We start from the raw sequence: 19,598 nt of genomic DNA, 5'->3' as shown, positions 1-19,598 counted from the left end.
CTCTCTCTTCCCCTTTCCCTCTCTCTGCCTCGCTCTCTCTCTCTCTTCCCCTTTCCCTCTCTCTGCCTCGCTCTCTCTCTCTCTTCCCCTTTCCCTCTCTCTGCCTCGCTCTCTCTCTCTCTCTTCCCCTTTCCCTCTCTCTGCCTCGCTCTCTCTCTCTCTCTTCCCCTTTCCCTCTCTCTGCCTCGCTCTCTCTCTCTCTCTTCCCCTTTCCCTCTCTCTGCCTCGCTCTCTCTCTCTCTTCCCCTTTCCCTCTCTCTGCCTCGCTCTCTCTCTCTTCCCCTTTCCCTCTCTCTGCCTCGCTCTCTATCTCTCTCTTCCCCTTTCCCTCTCTCTGCCTCGCTCTCTCTCTCTCTCTTCCCCTTTCCCTCTCTCTGCCTCGCTCTCTCTCTCTCTTCCCCTTTCCCTCTCTCTGCCTCGCCCTCTCTCTCTCTTCCCCTTTCCCTCTCTCTGCCTCGCTCTGTCTCTCTCTCCCCCTTTCCCTCTCTCTGCCTCGCTCTCTCTCTCCCTCTTCCCCTTTCCCTCTCTCTGCCTCGCTCTCTCTCTCTCTCCCCCTTTCCCTCTATCTGCCTCGCTCTCTCTCTCTCTTCCCCTTTCCCTCTCTCTGCCTCGCTCTCTCTCTCTCTCTTCCCCTTTCCCTCTCTCTGCCTCGCTCTCTCTCTCTCTCTTCCCCTTTCCCTCTCTCTGCCTCGCTCTCTCTCTCTCTCTTCCCCTTTCCCTCTCTCTGCCTCGCTCTCTCTCTCTCTTCCCCTTTCCCTCTCTCTGCCTCGCTCTCTCTCTCTCTCTTCCCCTTTCCCTCTCTCTGCCTCGCTCTCTCTCTCTCTCTCTTCCCCCTTCCCTCTCTCCGCCTCGCTCTCCATCTCTCTTCCCCTTTCCCTCTCTCTGCCTCGCTCTCTCTCTCTCTTCCCTTTCCCTCTCTCTGCCTCGCTCTCTCTCTCTCTTCCCCTTTCCCTCTCTCTGCCTCGCTCTCTCTCTCTCTTCCCCTTTCCCTCTCTCTGCCTCGCTCTCTCTCTCTCTTCCCCTTTCCCTCTCTCTGCCTCGCTCTCTCTCTCTTCCCCTTTCCCTCTCTCTGCCTCGCTCTCTCTCTCTTCCCCTTTCCCTTCCCTCTCTCTGCCTCCCTCTCTCTCTCTCTCTCTCCCCCCTTTCCCTCTCTCTGCCTCGCTCTCTCTCTCTCTTCCCCTTTCCCTCTCTCTGCCTCGCTCTCTCTCTCTTCCCCTTTCCCTCTCTCTGCCTCGCTCTCTCTCTCTCTTCCCCTTTCCCTCTCTCTGCCTCGCTCTCTCTCTCTCTTCCCCTTTCCCTCTCTCTGCCTCGCTCTCTCTCTCTTCCCCTTTCCCTCTCTCTGCCTCGCTCTCTCTCTCTCTTCCCCTTTCCCTCTCTCTGCCTCGCTCTCTCTCTCTCTTCCCCTTTCCCTCTCTCTGCCTCGCTCTCTCTCTTCCCCTTTCCCTCTCTCTGCCTCGCTCTCTCTCTCTCTCTCTTCCCCTTTCCCTCTCTCTGCCTCGCTCTCTCTCTCTCTTCCCCTTTCCCTCTCTCTGCCTCTCTCTCTCTCTCTTCCCCTCTCTGCTGTTCCCTCTCTCTGCCTCGCTCTCTCTCTCTCTTCCCCTTTCCCTCTCTCTGCCTCGCTCTCTCTCTCTCTTCCCCTTTCCCTCTCTCTGCCTCGCTCTCTCTCTCTCTTCCCCTTTCCCTCTCTCTGCCTCGCTCTCTCTCTCTTCCCCTTTCCTTCTCTCTGCCTCGCTCGCTCTCTCTCTCTTCCCCTTTCCCTCTCTCTGCCTCGCTCTCTCTGTCTCTTCCCCTTTCCCTCTCTCTGCCTCGCTCTCTCTCTTCTTCCCCTTTCCCTCTCTCTGCCTCGCTCTCTCTCTCTCTCTCTTCCCCTTTCCCTCTCTCTGCCTCGCTCTCTCTCTCTCTCTCTCTTCCCCTTTCCCTCTCTCTGCCTCTCTCTCTCTCTCTCTCTCTCTTCCCCCCTCTTCCCTCTCTCTCCTCTCTCTCTTCCCCTTTCCCTCTCTCTGCCTCCTTTCCCTCTCTCTGCTCTCTGCCTCTCTCTCTCTCTTCCCCTTTCCCTCTCTCTGCCTCTTGATGCCTCTCTCTCTCTTCCCCTTTCCCTCTCTCTCTCTTCCCCTTTCCTCGCTCTGCCTCTTTCTCTTCCCCTTTCCCTCTCTCTGCCTCGCTCTCTCTCTCTTCCCCTTTCCCTCTCTCTGCCTCGCTCTCCAAAATCATCCATCTCTCTTTCCCTTCTTTCCTGTTCCACAGTCTCTTCCTCAGTTCCCATCAGCAGTGTGTTGCTGTCTCTTCCTCAGTTCCCATCAACAGTGTGTTGCTGTCTCTTCCTCAGTTACCATCAACAGTGTGTTGCTGTCTCTTCCTCAGTTACCATCAACAGTGTGTTGCTGTCTCTTCCTCAGTTACCATCAACAGTGTGTTGCTGTCTCTTCCTCAGTTCCCATCAACAGTGTGTTGCTGTCTCTTCCTCAGTTACCCCTTTCAACAGTGTGTTGCTGTCTCTTCCTCAGTTACCATCAACAGTGTGTTGCTGTCTCTTCCTCAGTTACCATCAACAGTGTGTTGCTGTCTCTTCCTCAGTTCCCATCAACAGTGTGTTGCTGTCTCTTCCTCAGTTCCCATCAACAGTGTGTTGCTGTCTCTTCCTCAGTTCCCATCAACAGTGTGTTGCTGTCTCTTCCTCAGTTCCCATCAACAGTGTGTTGCTGTCTCTTCCTCAGTTCCCATCAACAGTGTGTTGCTGTCTCTTCCTCAGTTCCCATCAACAGTGTGTTGCTGTCTCTTCCTCAGTTACCATCAACAGTGTGTTGCTGTCTCTTCCTCAGTTCCCATCAACAGTGTGTTGCTGTCTCTTCCTCAGTTACCATCAACAGTGTGTTGCTGTCTCTTCCTCAGTTACCATCAACAGTGTGTTGCTGTCTCTTCCTCAGTTACCATCAACAGTGTGTTGCTGTCTCTTCCTCAGTTACCATCAAAAGTGTGTTGCTGTCTCTTCCTCAGTTACCATCAACAGTGTGTTGCTGTCTCTTCCTCAGTTCCCATCAACAGTGTGTTGCTGTCTCTTCCTCAGTTCCCATCAACAGTGTGTTGCTGTCTCTTCCTCAGTTACCATCAACAGTGTGTTGCTGTCTCTTCCTCAGTTACCATCAACAGTGTGTTGCTGTCTCTTCCTCAGTTACCATCAACAGTGTGCTGCTGTCTCTTCCTCAGTTACCATCAACAGTGTGTTGCTGTCTCTTCCTCAGTTACCATCAACAGTGTGTTGCTGTCTCTTCCTCAGTTACCATCAACAGTGTGTTGCTGTCTCTTCCTCAGTTACCATCAACAGTGTGTTGCTGTCTCTTCCTCAGTTCCCATCAACAGTGTGTTGCTGTCTCTTCCTCAGTTACCATCAACAGTGTGTTGCTGTCTCTTCATCAGTTCCCATCAACAGTGTGTTGCTGTCTCTTCCTCAGTTACCATCAACAGTGTGTTGCTGTCTCTTCCTCAGTTCCCATCAACAGTGTGTTGCTGTCTCTTCCTCAGTTCCCATCAATAGTGTGTTGCTGTCTCTTCCTCCAGGAGACGGCCTGTCAAAGCAGAGCTGAGAGTGCTGACTTGAAACGAGGGAATACATGAGAGAGTGGGAAGAAGAAAAGAGGGTGGCTGACTGGAAGTGTATTGATGAGGGTGGTTCTCTCCCTCCCTCTCTCTATCACCCTCTCTCATTCTCTCCGTCCCTGTTCTGGCTAATTAGTGTGAGGAATCTGGCCTTGTTCTCTGTGGGGCTGTCAGGGTTCTGGCGGGGACACTGAACTGTGTGATGCAGATGAAATGATTTCCAATGTGAGGCCCACTCAAGCATGTACCCTCCTCCCAGTGCTGGTCCCTCCTTCTCCTCATGCAAAGTCTTCAGAGTGGCCCTGTGCCTGGTCATTTGACTGCGTGCCTCTGCTCTTCACGGCCATAGATTCACCAGTAACGTTACACACTTCATACACTCCAATGCTGTTGTGTTGCATTATAGGTTCCTCCTTCTGAAACTGACATTCAGAACATGTCCTGTCTGGGTTCACTTTGCTCTGAATGTTCATGTCTGAAATTTAGAAAATACATCTGCAGACGTGTGACTATAAGCTGTGAATTTGTGATTTTTCTGTGTATGTGTGTGTGTGTAATGTATATGTTGATGTGCTCGTGTGTATATGTGTGTGTGTGTGTGTGTGTGTGTGTGTGTGTGTGTGTGTGTGTGTGTGTGTGTGTGTGTGTGTGTGTGTGTGTGTGTGTGCAGTAGCAGGTGGACTGAATATTGTTTAGCCAATTCCTTACTGTTCTTCTCTAAACAGCCCCTACATACTGAAGGGAGAGCAATGACACCGATTGAATCTCCCTCAAGCATTGAAATCTCTTTATTCTTTCTACCTGTATTGCATTGCTGAGCTGAGCAGAGCAGGGCTTGACAAATCGAATAGGGAGAAATAAATAAGGTGTTCATTGCTTCAGAAATGAGGGAGGAGGGGTAGAGGAGAAAGAGGGGGGAGGAGGAGGTGAGAGGGGAGGAGGGGATGGAGGAGGGGTGAGGGGAGGAGGGGATGGAGGAGGGGCGAGGGGATGAGGGGAGAGGGTAGGGAGGAGGAGGTGAGAGGGGAGAAGGGAGGGAAGGAGAGGAGGAAAGGAGGAGAGGGAGGAGGGGAGAGGCAGAGGTCAGGTGGCTGTGATACACAGTGTTGAGAGATGAGTGGATAATTGGAGGTGGCCTGTTCTCTGTGGGGCTGTCAGGGTTCTGGCGGGGACACTGCCTGACCTGTGAGGCTAAACACACACAGCAATCTGCCTTCACCTGACCTGTACTAAACACACACAGCAATCTGCCTTCACCTGACCTGTACTAAACACACACAGCAATCTGCCTTCACCTGACCTGTACTAAACACACACAGCAATCTGCCTTCACCTGACCTGTATGTTCATGTCTCTGCCTTCAAACTAAAACACACACAGCAATCTGCCTTCACCTGACCTGTACTAAACACACACAGCAATCTGCCTTCACCTGACCTGTACTAAACACACACAGCAATCTGCCTTCACCTGACCTGTACTAAACACACACAGCAATCTGCCTTCACCTGACCTGTACTGAAGGGACACACAAACACACAGAATCTGCCTTCACCTGACCTGTACTAAACACACACAGCAATCTGCCTTCACCTGACCTGTACTAAACACAGGCTTGACAAACCTGTACTAAACACAAACAGCAATCTGCCTTCACCTGACCTGTACTAAACACACAGCAATCTGCCTTCACCTGACCTGGAGGACTAAACACACACAGCAATCTGCCTTCACCTGACCTGTACTAAACACACAGCAAGGGAGGGAAGGAGAGGAGGTACTAAACACACACAGCAATCTGCCTTCACCTGACCTGTACTAAACACACACAGCAATCTGCCTTCACCTGACCTGTACTAAACACACACAGCAATCTGCCTTCACCTGACCTGTACTAAACACACACAGCAATCTGCCTTCACCTGACCTGTACTAAACACACACAGCAATCTGCCTTCACCTGACCTGTACTAAACACACAGCAAGCTACCTTCACCTGACCTGTACTAAACACACAGCAATCTGCCTTCACCTGACCTGTACTAAACACACACAGCAATCTGCCTTCACCTGACCTGTACTAAACACACACAGCAATCTGCCTTCACCTGACCTGTACTAAACACACACAGCAATCCTTCACCTGACCTTACAAACACACAGCAATGACCTGACCTGTACTAAACACACACAGCAATCTGCCTTCACCTGACCTGTACTAAACACACACAGCAATCTAAACACACACAGCCTTCACCTGACCTGTACTAAACACACAGCAATCTGCCTTCACCTGACCTGTACTAAACACACACAGCTGCCTTCACCTGACCTGTACTAAACACACACAGCCTTCACCTGACCTGTACTAAACACACAGCAATCTGCCTTCACCTGACCTGTACTAAACACACACAGCAATCTGCCTTCACCTGACCTGTACTAAACACACACAGCAATCTGCCTTCACCTGACCTGTACTAAACACACACAGCAATCTGCCTTCACCTGACCTGTACTAAACACACACAGCAATCTGCCTTCACCTGACCTGTACTAAACACACACAGCAATCTGCCTTCACCTGACCTGTACTAAACACACACAGCAATCTGCCTTCACCTGACCTGTACTAAACACACAGCAATCAGCCTTCACCTGACCTGTACTAAACACACAGCAATCTGCCTTCACCTGACCTGTACTAAACACACAGCAAGCTACCTTCACCTGACCTGTACTAAACACACAGCAAGCTACCTTCACCTGACCTGTACTAAACACACAGCAATCTGCCTTCACCTGACCTGTACTAAACTAAACACACACCTGCACACACAGCAATGCCTTCACCTGACCTGTACTAAACACACACAGCAATCTAAACACACAGCCTTCACCTGACCTGTACTAAACACACACAGCAATCTGCCTTCACCTGACCTGTACTAAACACACACAGCAATCAGCCTTCACCTGACCTGTACTAAACACACACAGCAAGCTGCCTTCACCTGACCTGTACTAAACACACAGCAATCTGCCTTCACCTGACCTGTACTAAACACACACAGCAATCTGCCTTCACCTGACCTGTACTAAACACACAGCAAGCTATCTTCACCTGACCTGTACTAAACACACAGCAATCTGCCTTCACCTGACCTGTACTAAACACACACAGCAATCTGCCTTCACCTGACCTGTACTAAACACACACAGCAATCAGCCTTCACCTGACCTGTACTAAACACACACAGCAAGCTGCCTTCACCTGACCTGTACTAAACACACAGCAAGCTGCCTTCACCTGACCTGTACTAAACACACAAGGCAATCTGCCTTCACCTGACCTGTACTAAACACACACAGCAATCTGCCTTCACCTGACCTGTACTAAACACACACAGCAATCTGCCTTCACCTGACCTGTACTAAACACACACAGCAATCTGCCTTCACCTGACCTGTACTAAACACACACAGCAATCTGCCTTCACCTGACCTGTACTAAACACACACAGCAATCTGCCTTCACCTGACCTGTACTAAACACACAGCAAGCTACCTTCACCTGACCTGTACTAAACACACACAGCAATCTGCCTTCACCTGACCTGTACTAAACACACACAGCAATCTGCCTTGGACTGAATGTAGGCAATGAGACCTGCTACAGCCATGGACCACAGGCCTCTACCATGATAGACTATATGTTGGGGACTGCAACTTAATCAAATGGCCTTTAGGTTGGTACACTGGTACTGTTAGTGATTTGTAATCTAGAGCATATACGGAGCCTGGACAACATTTATTAAAGCACTGTTCTGTGGGACACTTCATCCAGCCTGGGGAAGGACTAAGGCAGGGGTTCCCTTTTTTGGCCCATGACCCCATTTTGATATCTGAAAATTCTCGCAGTCCCAACCATGTCAAAAATACATACTTTTTTTATTTGGGGCTATGGCAGTCAATTGAAAAAACATTGTAACAGTATTTCTGATTGAAAATACTGTTGGAGGCATAGTGTCTTACATTGGGGTGGGGGCTGAGGGACAGGGTGTAAGTGCACTGGGAACTCACTCAAGCTCCTCTGGACAATACTCCTAAACACAGTAGTAGCAATCAGCTACCAAAGTCAGCAACCTCACCAACACACTACGGCCACCACTCAGCCACTGTGTATCTGTCTGTTACTGACTGAGGGCCTGTAAAAGACGAATGTCTCTGAGCAGCTCTGCACATTATTCACATCATCATCATCATCATCATAATCCAGCAAGAGGAATCCCAGAGTTCAAAAGTTCAGGGCTGCGATTAACAGTTGGTCCAATCAGCAGGAATCACTGTGACATTTGAACTGTGCCCTGCGCTGCAGCTTCCACTGGCACAACAAAGACAGGCTCTCCTCGCCGCGCTGGGGGCTGTGACATAAATCATCTCCCTGGCTGCCGTTACACAACCCTGTGGAGAGACCTGCCTGTCTGGTCACCAGAGACACAGTGAAACACAGGCTAGTAAAGATACTTTGCCTCTACATTCTACAAGGACATGGAGCATCACAACTGCTATGAGGAAGATACATCTAACAGACAATTGGCATACAATGGATTGTTGCGTGTAAATCTTTAAATTAGATTTTGTTTGATTAATTATACAAAATATCTGTTGTTGGCTGTCTTCCAAATATACTGACTGAAATATAGCAATGCACTTTTGCATATAAACTAGGTTCTGTATGCATACATCTCTGCTTGTTTATGTTTATAGGTATGCAATATCGCCATGCACTAATATACAGCTGAAGAACAGGGCTAGTTGAAGCAGAGGCAGGCTGCAGGGAACCAGGGGGTATAGTAGGCCAGGCAGGGAGCAGGCAGTCATGGCTGGGTGATCCATGGGGCTGGAGAGGGAGATGAGTCTGGTGGTGCGGTGGTGCGGCGGTGGATGGGGGCTTGATTCACTGGCTGCTTCCACTCTGGGCTGCATTACTGCCGTAGCGGGACTGCTGCGTGTGACTGATGTGTGTTTGAGTGCCGTGCACTCTCTCTGTCTTCACCCATCTCACACAGACAGGAGAGCTCATGCATTTTCATTAGCAGCCCTGAACTCCCATTTAAGACACTGAGATACAACAGGCACCACTAGGTACAGTATCTCCAGTTGTTTTTGTTACTGGTTTTAACCCTAATAAACAGTACCATTGCAAAGCATCTAATGGCACTAAATCCAACAGTGATGTAATCTGATGAGCTGTAATGTACTTGTTCTTACTAGTGAACATGTGTTGAGCATTGTGAACATGTGTTGAGCATTGTGAACATGTGCTGAGCATTGTGAACATGTGTTGAGCATTGTGAACATGTGCTGAGCATTGTGAACATGTGCTGAGCATTGTGAACATGTGTTGAGCATTGTGAACATGTGTTGAGCATTGTGAACATGTGTTGAGCATTGTGAACATGTGCTGAGCATTGTGAACATGTGTTGAGCATTGTGAACATGTGCTGAGCATTGTGAACATGTGCTGAGCATTGTGAACATGTGTTGAGCATTGTGAACATGTGTTGAGCATTGTGAACATGTGCTGAGCATTGTGAACATGTGTTGAGCATTGTGAACATGTGTTGAGCATTGTGAACATGTGCTGAGCATTGTGAACATGTGTTGAGCATTGTGAACATGTGTTGAGCATTGTGAACATGTGTTGGTCATTGTGAACATGTGTTGAGCATTGTGAACATGTGTTGAGCATTGTGAACATGTGTTGAGCATTGTGAACATGTGCTGAGCATTGTGAACATGTGTTGAGCATTGTGAACATGTGTTGAGCATTGTGAACATGTGCTGAGCATTGTGAACATGTGTTGAGCATTGTGAACATGTGTTGAGCATTGTGAACATGTGCTGAGCATTGTGAACATGTGTTGAGCATTGTGAACATGTGCTGAGCATTGTGAACATGTGTTGAGCATTGTGAACATGTGTTGAGCATTGTGAACATGTGTTGAGCATTGTGAACATGTGTTGATCATTGTGAACATGTGCTGAGCATTGTGAACATGTGCTGAGCATTGTGAACATGTGTTGAGCATTGTGAACATGTGCTGAGCATTGTGAACATGTGCTGAGCATTGTGAACATGTGTTGAGCATTGTGAACATGTGCTGAGCATTGTGAACATGTGCTGAGCATTGTGAACATGTGTTGTGAAACTACTGAAGTGTATTTCCAGGTCATGGTATGTTTGCTTTTTTTTGCTCTACATTGAATGTTTGTATACTCTGTGTGTGTGTGTGTGTGTGTGTGTGTGTGTGTGTGTGTGTGTGTGTGTGTGTGTGTGTGTGTGTGTGTGTGTGTGTGTGTGTGTGTGTGTGTGTGTGTGTGTGTGTGTGTGTGTGTGTGTGTGTGTGTGTGTGTGTGTGAGTGTGTGCGCGCAGAGGCACAGTGAGGTAGGCAGAGCTACGCTCCAACAGGTGTGGTAGGTGCAGGTGTGTGAAATAGGTGAGTGAGGGGCCACTCTTCTCCTGCACAGCCACCATGCTCAATTAATCATGGCATACACACACTACCCCCACCCTGCCCCAGCCTCAGCCCAGCTAAGACCATCACAGGTGTGCCGTTCCCTGCTCCCCCAACCCCTGTTTAAATTCCTTCCTCATAGGTGTTACACAGCCGTTAGAACTCTGGGTGGGGGGGGAAGGAGAGAGAGAGAGAGAGAGAGAGAGAGAGAGAGAGAGAGAGAGAGAGAGAGAGACAGAGAGAGAGAGAGAGAGAGACAGAGAGAGAGAGAGAGAGAGAGAGAGAGAGAGAGACAGAGAGAGAGACAGAGAGAGAGAGAGAGAGAGAGAGAGAGAGAGAGACAGAGAGAGAGAGAGACAGAGAGACAGAGAGAGAGAGAGAGAGAGAGAGAGAGAGAGAGAGAGAGAGAGGCGGGTTGTTTTTAATCTTATGTCAATGTTACATAATGATGTGAAATAACAAATAACATAGTGGTTACACAAAGTTCAAAACCTCATTTAGTGTAAATCTCTGTTTTCTGGCTCTCATAATCTCTGTCAATCAGCCTATCTCTCTGGGTTAAGGCAACCAGGCATTTGCTCTCTCTGCACAGTAAATGTCAGGGGTATGCTTGGCTGAGACCTAGCAGAACGGAGGTAAAAAACCACTAAGTGCTATTATCAACCTTCCATTCTGCTCTTTTATTCTCTCTCTACTGTCCCCCATGCACATGACATTTCTCGAAGAATTCCATAGAGTGTAAAAAAAATGTGTTTTCTTTCAAGAGAACACTGGGTATTAAGTCAACCTTAGCACTGTGATTTCTCCTGGGTTATTCACAGAGACCAGGATAGACACTGAACAGCGCTAAACTGAGGCTGTAGCAGCCTGTTTTGTGTTCTGTGCTGCGTTTGTTGTGTTGTGTTCTGTGCTGCCCGTGTTGTGTTCCGTGCTGCCCTTGTTGTGTTCCGTGCTGCCCGTGTTGTGTTCCGTGTTGTGTTCCGTGCTGCCCGTGTTGTGTTCCGTGCTGCCCGTGTTGTGTTCCGTGCTGCCCGTGTTGTGTTCCGTGTTGTGTTCCGTGTTGTGTTCTGTGCTGCCCGTGTTGTGTTCCGTGTTGTGTTCCGTGCTGCCCGTGTTGTGTTCCGTGTTGTGTTCCGTGCTGCCCGTGTTGTGTTCCGTGCTGCCCGTGTTGTGTTCCGTGCTGCCCGTGTTGTGTTCCGTGCTGCCCGTGTTGTGTTCCGTGCTGCCCGTGTTGTGTTCCGTGTTGCCCGTGTTGTGTTCCGTGCTGCCTGTGTTGTGTTCCGTGCTGCCCGTGTTGTGTTCCGTGCTGCCCGTGTTGTGTTCCGTGCTGCCCGTGTTGTGTTCCGTGCTGCCCGTGTTGTGTCGGGTGCTGTCTGTGTGATTGTGCTTGTGTTGTAATGTGATAGTTGAAAAGGCCTGGCTGTTCAACTACCACAGCGACAGCTCTGTGTCACCAGTGAGGTAACACTCGTCAACAATCCCTATGATTCTGACCCTTCATCTGACTAATGCTAACGTCATTACACATACATTAACCTCTCCCTTGTTCTTTCTCTCTGCTTCTTTCTCCCTCTCTCATCTTCCTCTTTCTCCCTGGTCTTCTCTTTCCTCTCATCTTTGACTGTAATCAGAGAGTAAACATTGTAAATGCGCAGGGAGATGAGAGTAGTCCTATAACTGCAGTAGCACCACCCAGTGACAGTGACGTGACTCTGGGCGACACCAGAGAGACGCTGCCTGGAGATCTCAGTTGAAGGCACGTCAGGCCTATTCCGCAAACGAACCTCAATTACAGCAATGCTAGCTGCTTAAACGTGGCCAACTCAAGCAGAACAATCACATTTGGGCGAAGAAATTACAATGGCTCTTACACATTGACCTCAGTGTGCCTCATAATTCACATACACTGTTTTAATATGGGCACACTTTCCATTATAGCCCAGCACTCAGACCTTGTTCATTCAATCATCACCATCCAACCTACTGTTAAGACAACACAGCTATTTACTGTTCATCTTGACAATTCCTATCCAACACACAACCAATATCAGGGACACTTCATACCCTACAATCTATGTCTCTCTCTCCCACACACACACACACACACACACACACACACACACACACACACACACACACACACACACACACACACACACACACACACACACACACACACACACACACACAGCGGCAGTGATGGAGCAAGCGCCGCTAGAGACCTCAGGTGCCCATCAGTGTGCCACCAGGGAGGCTGGAGGTGAGCATCACCAGCCTAGACTCTGCCATGCCACCACAGATGACGACAAGCTCTATGATCAGACAGGAGTATCTGGAGGTCCTCAGAATAACACAGGGTCATGGCTTCATGTCCACTAGTCTACATGCTAAGCTATTCTTCTTGTTCTATTCCTGCTCGAATAACAGCAAACTATAGTATAGACTAAGAGACCTCGTACTAGACAACTGGTCACTAATAATGGGGAATATGTGGCCGTTCTCGTATGGACAACATTTAGATTCAAGGGTCAATTTTATTTTTACTTGATTCCATTACACCTTAGCCAATAAACACTGTAATTTTCCTGTAACTGCAGGAGCACATGTCAAAACTAACCATTTTCTAACCAAAGCATATTTGGATCTATCCCTCTCCGTTCAATCTCTCCAGCTCCCACTTCCTGTTTTGTTTTTCCCTCCTTCTTTTGGTCCTCTCTCCTCCTCCCACTCCCCTTCCCTCTCTCTCTGTCTCCAGCAGCAACACACTATTAATCACAAAACACTAAACACTGTCTGACTGCCATTCACACAGCCTGCCTTTGTTGCCCATGTTGCCCAGTAAATGCAACTACAGACCTTTTTGTCTGCATAAGTGGACTCTTAGAGATGGCTCCTCCCTTCCCAAGGACCCACAGATTACCCCTGAAAGGCTGGGTGATGGGTAGTGGTGAAGAGAAGAGGGGAGGTGGGGGAGGAGAGGGGGGAGAGGGGAGGAGGGTGACAGAGAAATGATTGGGAGGAGTGAATCACTGTTCAGAGAGAGGTGCGCCACTCTCCCTCCGGCCATCCAGCCATGCCTTCAGCCAACGCTTAGCAACCAGTGGGTTTGGCTGAACAGAGAGTGAGGGACAGCAGAGAGAGAAAAGAAAGACAGAGAATAAGAGGGAGAGAGAGCAGAGAGCAGACACAGAGAGAGACACACAGACCAATAGAGAGAGCGAGAGAGGTAGAGAGAGAGATAGAGAGGTAGAGAGAGGTAGAGTGTAGAGAAAGAGGTAGAGGTAGAGAGAGATAGAGAGAGAGGAAGAGGTAGAGAGAGATAGAGAGAGAGGGAGAGGAAGAGGTAGAGAGATGGGAAAATTGGAAAACACTAAACAAACAACAACACGAAGAATTATCTATCCAAAATGGAGATGTATGGGTAAACCACTTCTCCAATCTTTTTGGTTCTATAACAAAGAACAAAGAGCAAAAACATATACATGATCAAATACAGATCTTAGAATCAACTATTAAAGACTACCAGAACCCACTGGATTCTCCAATTACATTGAATGAGTTACAGGACAAAATAAAAACCCTTCAACCCAAAAAGGCCTGTGGTGTCGATGGTATCCTCAATGAAATGATGAAATATACAGACAACAAATTCCAATTGGCTATACTAAAACTCTTTAACATCATACTTAGCTCTGGCATCTTCCCCAATATTTGGAACCAAGGACTGATCACCCCAATCCACAAAAGTGGAGACAAATTTGACCCCAATAACTACCGTGGAATATGTGTCAACAGTAACCTTGGGAAAATCCTCTGCATTATTATTAACAGCAGACTCGTACATTTCCTCAATGAAAACAATGTACTGAGCAAATGTCAAATTGGCTTTTTACCAAATTACCGTACAACAGACCATGTATTCACCATGCACACCCTAATTGACAACCAAACAAACCAAAACAAAGGCAAAGTCTTCTCATGCTTTGTTGATTTCAAAAAAGCCTTCGACTCAATCTGGCATGAGGGTCTGCTATACAAACTGATGGAAAGTGGTGTTGGGGGTAAAACATACGACATTATAAAATCCATGTACACAAACAACAAGTGTGCGGTTAAAATTGGCAAAAAACACACACATTTCTTCACACAGGGTCGTGGGGTTAGACAGGGATGCAGCTTAAGCCCCACCCTCTTCAACATATATATCAACGAATTGGCGCGGGCACTAGAAAAGTCTGCAGCACCCGGCCTCCCCCTGCTAGAATCCAAAGTCAAATGTCTGCTGTTTGCTGATGATCTGGTGCTTCTGTCACCAACCAAGGAGGGCCTACAGCAGCACCTAGATCTTATGCACAGATTCTGTCAGACCTGGGCCCTGACAGTAAATCTCAGTAAGACCAAAATAATGGTGTTCCAAAAAAGGTCCAGTCACCAGGACCACAAATACAAATTCCATCTAGACACTGTTGCCCTAGAGCACACAAAAAACTATACATACCTTGGCCTAAACATCAGCGCCACAGGTAACTTCCACAAAGCTGTGAACAATCTGAGAGACAAGGCAAGAAGGGCATTCTATGCCATCAAAAGAAACATAAATTTCAACATACCAATTAGGATTTGGCTAAAAATACTTGAATCAGTTATAGAGCCCATTGCCCTTTATGGTTGTGAGGTCTGGGGTCCGCTCACCAACCAAGACTTCACAAAATGGGACAAACACCAAATTGAGAATCTGCACGCAGAATTTTGCAAAAATATCATCCGTGTACAACGTAAAACACCAAATAATGCATGCAGAGCAGAATTAGGCCGATACCCACTAATTATCAAAATCCAGAAAAGAGCCGTTAAATTCTACAACCACCTAAAAGGAAGCGATTCACAAACCTTCCATAACAAAGCCATCACCTACAGAGAGATGAACCTGGAGAAGAGTCCCCTAAGCAAGCTGGTCCTGGGGCTCTGTTCACAAACACAAACACACCCTACAGAGCCCCAGGACAACAGCACAATTAGACCCAACCAAATCATGAGAAAACAAAAAGATAATTACTTAACACATTGGAAAGAATTAACAAAAAAACAGAGCAAACTAGAATGCTATTTGGCCCTACACAGAGAGTACACAGCGGCAGAATACCTGACCACTGTGACTGACCCAAAATTAAGGAAAGCTTTGACTATGTACAGACTCAGTGAGCATAGCCTTGCTATTGAGAAAGGCCGCCGTAGGCAGACATGGCTCTCAAGAGAAGACAGGCTACGTGCTCACTGCCCACAAAATGAGGTGGAAACTGAGCTGCACTTCCTAACTTCCTGCCCAATGTATGACCATATTAGAGAGACATATTTCCCCCAGATTACACAGATCCACAAAGAATTCGAAAACAAATCCAATTTTGAAAAACTCCCATATCTTTTGGGTGAAATTCCACAGTGTGCCATCACAGCAGCAGGATTTGTGACCTGTTGCCACGAGAAAAGGGCAACCAGTGAAGAACAAACACCATTGTAAATACAACCCATATTTATGCTTATTCATTTTATCTTGTGTCCTTTAACTATTTGTACATTGTATATATATATATATAATATGACATTTGTAATGTCTTTACTGTTTTGAAACTTCTGTATGTGTAATGTTTACTGTTAATTTTTGTTGTTTTTCACTTTATATATTCACTTTGTATGTTGTCTACCTCACTTGCTTTGGCAATGTTAACACATGTTTCCCATGCCAATAAAGCCCTTGAATTGAATTGAATTGAGATGTAGAGAGAGGTAGAGTGAGAGGTAGAGAGAGAGAGAGAGAGAGAGAGAGAGAGAGAGAGAGAGAGAGAGAGAGAGAGAGAGGTAGAGAGAGAGGTAGAGGTAGCGGTAGAGAGAGTAGAGGAGAGAGGGTAGAGGTAGAGAGAGAGAGAGAGAGAGAGAGAGAGAGAGAGAGAGAGAGAGGGGTAGAGAAAGAGGTAGAGAGAGAGATAGAGAGAGAGAGAGAGAGAGAGAGAGAGAGAGAGAAAGAGGTAGAGAGAGGTAGAGGTAGAGAGAGAGGTAGAGAGAGAGAGAGAGAGAGAGAGAGAGGTAGAGAAAGAGGTAGAGAGAGAGGTAGAGAGAAAGATAAATAAAGAGAGAGCAGATATATAGAGAGAATCCATGTTCCCGCTACAGAGGGGACTAGACTCCCAGACTCCGTAGGGAGACTGCTAAAAACACGATACAGAAACCGAAGACTATCTAAAAAGGACAAAGGAGGAGAGGAAGGAGCAGGGGCCCCAGTGTCAACCCCTGCCTTCAACAAATAAAATCAACATCTTCCATTTTTTTAAAGCTGTACAAACAACACTAAGCAAACGCTAGTAAGTGTGAATCATTGCTTACGACAAAGCAAGTGTTGACATTACTAATGCAATAGATGACACATTTTGTGACTTCCGCTTCCTCATTCAAAAATGGCTTAATGGCACAAGGTCAATAGGTTTTTAGCCTTGGTGTGTGTGTGTGTGTGTGTGTGTGTGTGTGTGTGCGTGCTTGTATGAGGGGTGATGAACACTTCCGTCCAGTAAGTATGATTCAGACATTAGGATTGTGAATTGTGACACTGCAAACCTCATTGTTAGTGTGGTGGTCTGCCTATCTCCTCTTTCCATTAGTCACATAATTGATCAAGACCATATCAGGCCTCCTGTCACCTGATTTATGATTTATGGTAGTCATCACATTTACTCTGCAGTTGAGGCTCATTTAATGCTTCTATTAAACTGGCTCCCTTGTAGGCCAATGATTCCCACGAAGCCTTGTAAAATCATCAAAATTGTGCTGACTTTGCACTCCCCGCTATATTAGTTGAGGAGGAGGCTTGACTTTTAACAGTGTGGGAGCAATAAATTAAATTGTATAAATTACTTTCACAATTAACAACAGCATCACCATTAAAGATTGATGAAACAACAGTGAGGTAATGAATCGACTGCCAGTCATGTTTAAAGTCTACTAGTTATTATTCAGCAGGAATACATGATGTATTATGTGCCCTCACTTGGCTTGGGTCCTGGACTGAATTTGAAAGCAATCACATATATTTCCACACCCGTCTCTCCATAAGACAAGCACAGCTACACCTGTGAGCTCAGCTATGTCAAACAACAGGGCAGGTGGAATTCAATGTTGTAATAAATAAATAAGCAGATCTAACCATCTCCCTGTCGATAAATTCTTTAGAGATAAAAATCCGAAGTCAATCAGTGAATGAATCGTTGATCAACCCATACAGTGTTGAATCAGACGCTGGAATTGTAGTGCACACCTTTTTTAAATGTTGCTGTTGTTGTCACCCTGTGTTCATTTGAACACCTTTGGGTTACTGTGGGTACAGTGGCCGGGTTCTACTGACCCCCAGGTGTCAAAAGGCTAGATACCATCATGCAGAATGTGGCTATGCGCTGATTCTGTTGCCAAGGAGACAAGTGAGGTGGGTATTTCTTGAATGACTAAGATTTTTTTTTTCTCACCAAATATAACTACTTTATATGAAATCATTTTTAGTTTTTTATTCGGGTGACTTCAATATGCATTTCGTGCAAGACAAAAGGCAAAAATATCTGACATTTCAGTTTGCGTTGACTTCAAAGCCTAAAACCATTTTATAACTCCTTTCAGAGATACGATTCCAGATTATAGAAAGAACATTCCCCAAGTACTCCTCTGATAAACAGTCTACCAAGTCTCCAATTAATTGTAAAATAAAACACATGCATAATCTAACTCTCCGTGGCATGACCAGCGATATGAGAAGACATTATCAACATTAATTATTATCAACATTATTCATCGTTAAAACTGTATGGAGTAAAGTCAAAAATAAGGATACAAATCTGAAGAACCTCTAAATGCAAGAGTTGAACTTTACGATATTTTATAGAGCACCATTCTTTCTCAATATTATACACATATAACTCCACGACACAATGAGTTTGATACCATGTGAAATTCCATAAATAACTTACCATCAACTTGAAAGTACAATAATCCAGCAACAAGGATGAACGCTAGCGGACCCATACTAGCATATTAAACATCCACGGATTGTGCGCAAATCCTTGGATTTTGCCAGGAAAATATGTCCAAACAGCAGCAAATGTACTTATTTTAATAGTTCGAGTTTTTTATATAGCTCCTAGTTACTGACTAAAGCCAGTTGTGATGTCCAATAATTTAGAGGATTCATTGTAGCCCGCTCGTTCGAGCCCGGGATCGATTAATATCCACAGCCGTAAGAACCAAATCAGTCTCTCGCGATCATCTGAAATTCCAGCTGTTTGTCTCACGAGTTAACTTGCAATGGTCATGTCTATTTTTCCAATATGTACGCAACTATACAATATCATATTACAACCTAAAAGAAAATATAAACTGTGTATACTGGGTTCAAGAGAAACGCCTCCAATCATGTAGTTGCAGTCTTGGTTTCGGCTCCTTGAGACGCGTCTCATGGACGGACGGACACCTTGCAAATCTTCATGTCTCTCCACCGTTCCTCATCAATACATAGATAGCCAAGTCTAAATGTGTATGCACAAACCCCAAAACCCCATGTACTTCAGTCCATGAGCAAATGTTTACATTTCATTGGGAACCCGCTGTCCAAGATCACATGTGTCTAGCCTGTGCCTAAGCACTGTAAATGTACAGTCAAGTCAGTTGTACAGCCTATTGGTATCTGTATAGCGCTACCACTAGGAGCCCATGGTCTATGCTCACTCCACACAGCCTCAGCGCGGACTGACACACATACAAACAAGTATCCGGAGGGGGAGGAGAAATGCAGGGAGGGAGGGAGAGAGAAGGGTGGATGTAGGAGAGTAGACGGAGTGCGCTCCAGCGTACATTGGCCAAAGTCATATTGCTGTAACTGACTGTGAAGTTCATACGACGTGGACCCGTGCCACAGGTATGCTGCTACATACCACTCGAGTGACTTTGAAGCACTAGGGTCATTCTGTCCTTGACCCACCGGAAGTAGCCTAGCTCAGCAGGCTCACATAACCTCTAAAAGAATATGATAGGCTAACAGGCTCTTTTTTAGGGAAATTATGCACAATCTTAGAAATTATTCAAATATAGCCACCTAATTCATATCTATAATGTTGATCTGAAGGGGGGAAAACATATTAAAAGGCCAAATGTGATTTTCCTATGTTATATATGTTTCCAAGATAACTGTTTTGGTGGGTAACATCACCAGGTGGCAAATTATTTAATTAACCTAGACAAATCAGTTAAGAGCAAATTCTTATTTACAATGGCAGTCTAGGAAGAGATTTTTACATTGTCAGCTCTGCGATTCGATCTAGCAACCTTTCGGATACTGGCCCAATGCTCTAACCATTTGGCTACCTGCAGCCGTAATTGACAGGTAGGAAAGAGAGTTCCAAACCTCTCTGCCAATATCTGCTACTTTTCAACCCCCCCCCCCCCCCACCATT

General features: G+C 46.5%; 1 protein-coding gene across 1 annotated transcript in view; it reads right to left on the bottom strand.

Moving 5' to 3' along the window:
- Positions 1-18,882, bottom strand: part of LOC115136608 (roundabout homolog 2-like) — a 427,723-nt gene extending 408,841 nt beyond the window's left edge. Inside the window, exon 1 of the mRNA XM_065024288.1 lies at positions 18,120-18,882. Coding sequence (XP_064880360.1) covers positions 18,120-18,174 — 55 coding nt within the window. The 5' untranslated portion in view covers positions 18,175-18,882. The remainder of the gene's footprint in view (positions 1-18,119) is intronic.
- Positions 18,883-19,598: the final 716 nt, after the last annotated feature.

Source organism: Oncorhynchus nerka, linkage group LG11 (assembly GCF_034236695.1).
Source record: "Oncorhynchus nerka isolate Pitt River linkage group LG11, Oner_Uvic_2.0, whole genome shotgun sequence".
Classification (NCBI taxonomy): domain Eukaryota; kingdom Metazoa; phylum Chordata; class Actinopteri; order Salmoniformes; family Salmonidae; genus Oncorhynchus; species Oncorhynchus nerka.
The sequence above is the reverse complement of the archived record's forward strand: the minus strand, read 5'-3'. Positions and strand labels throughout refer to the sequence as shown.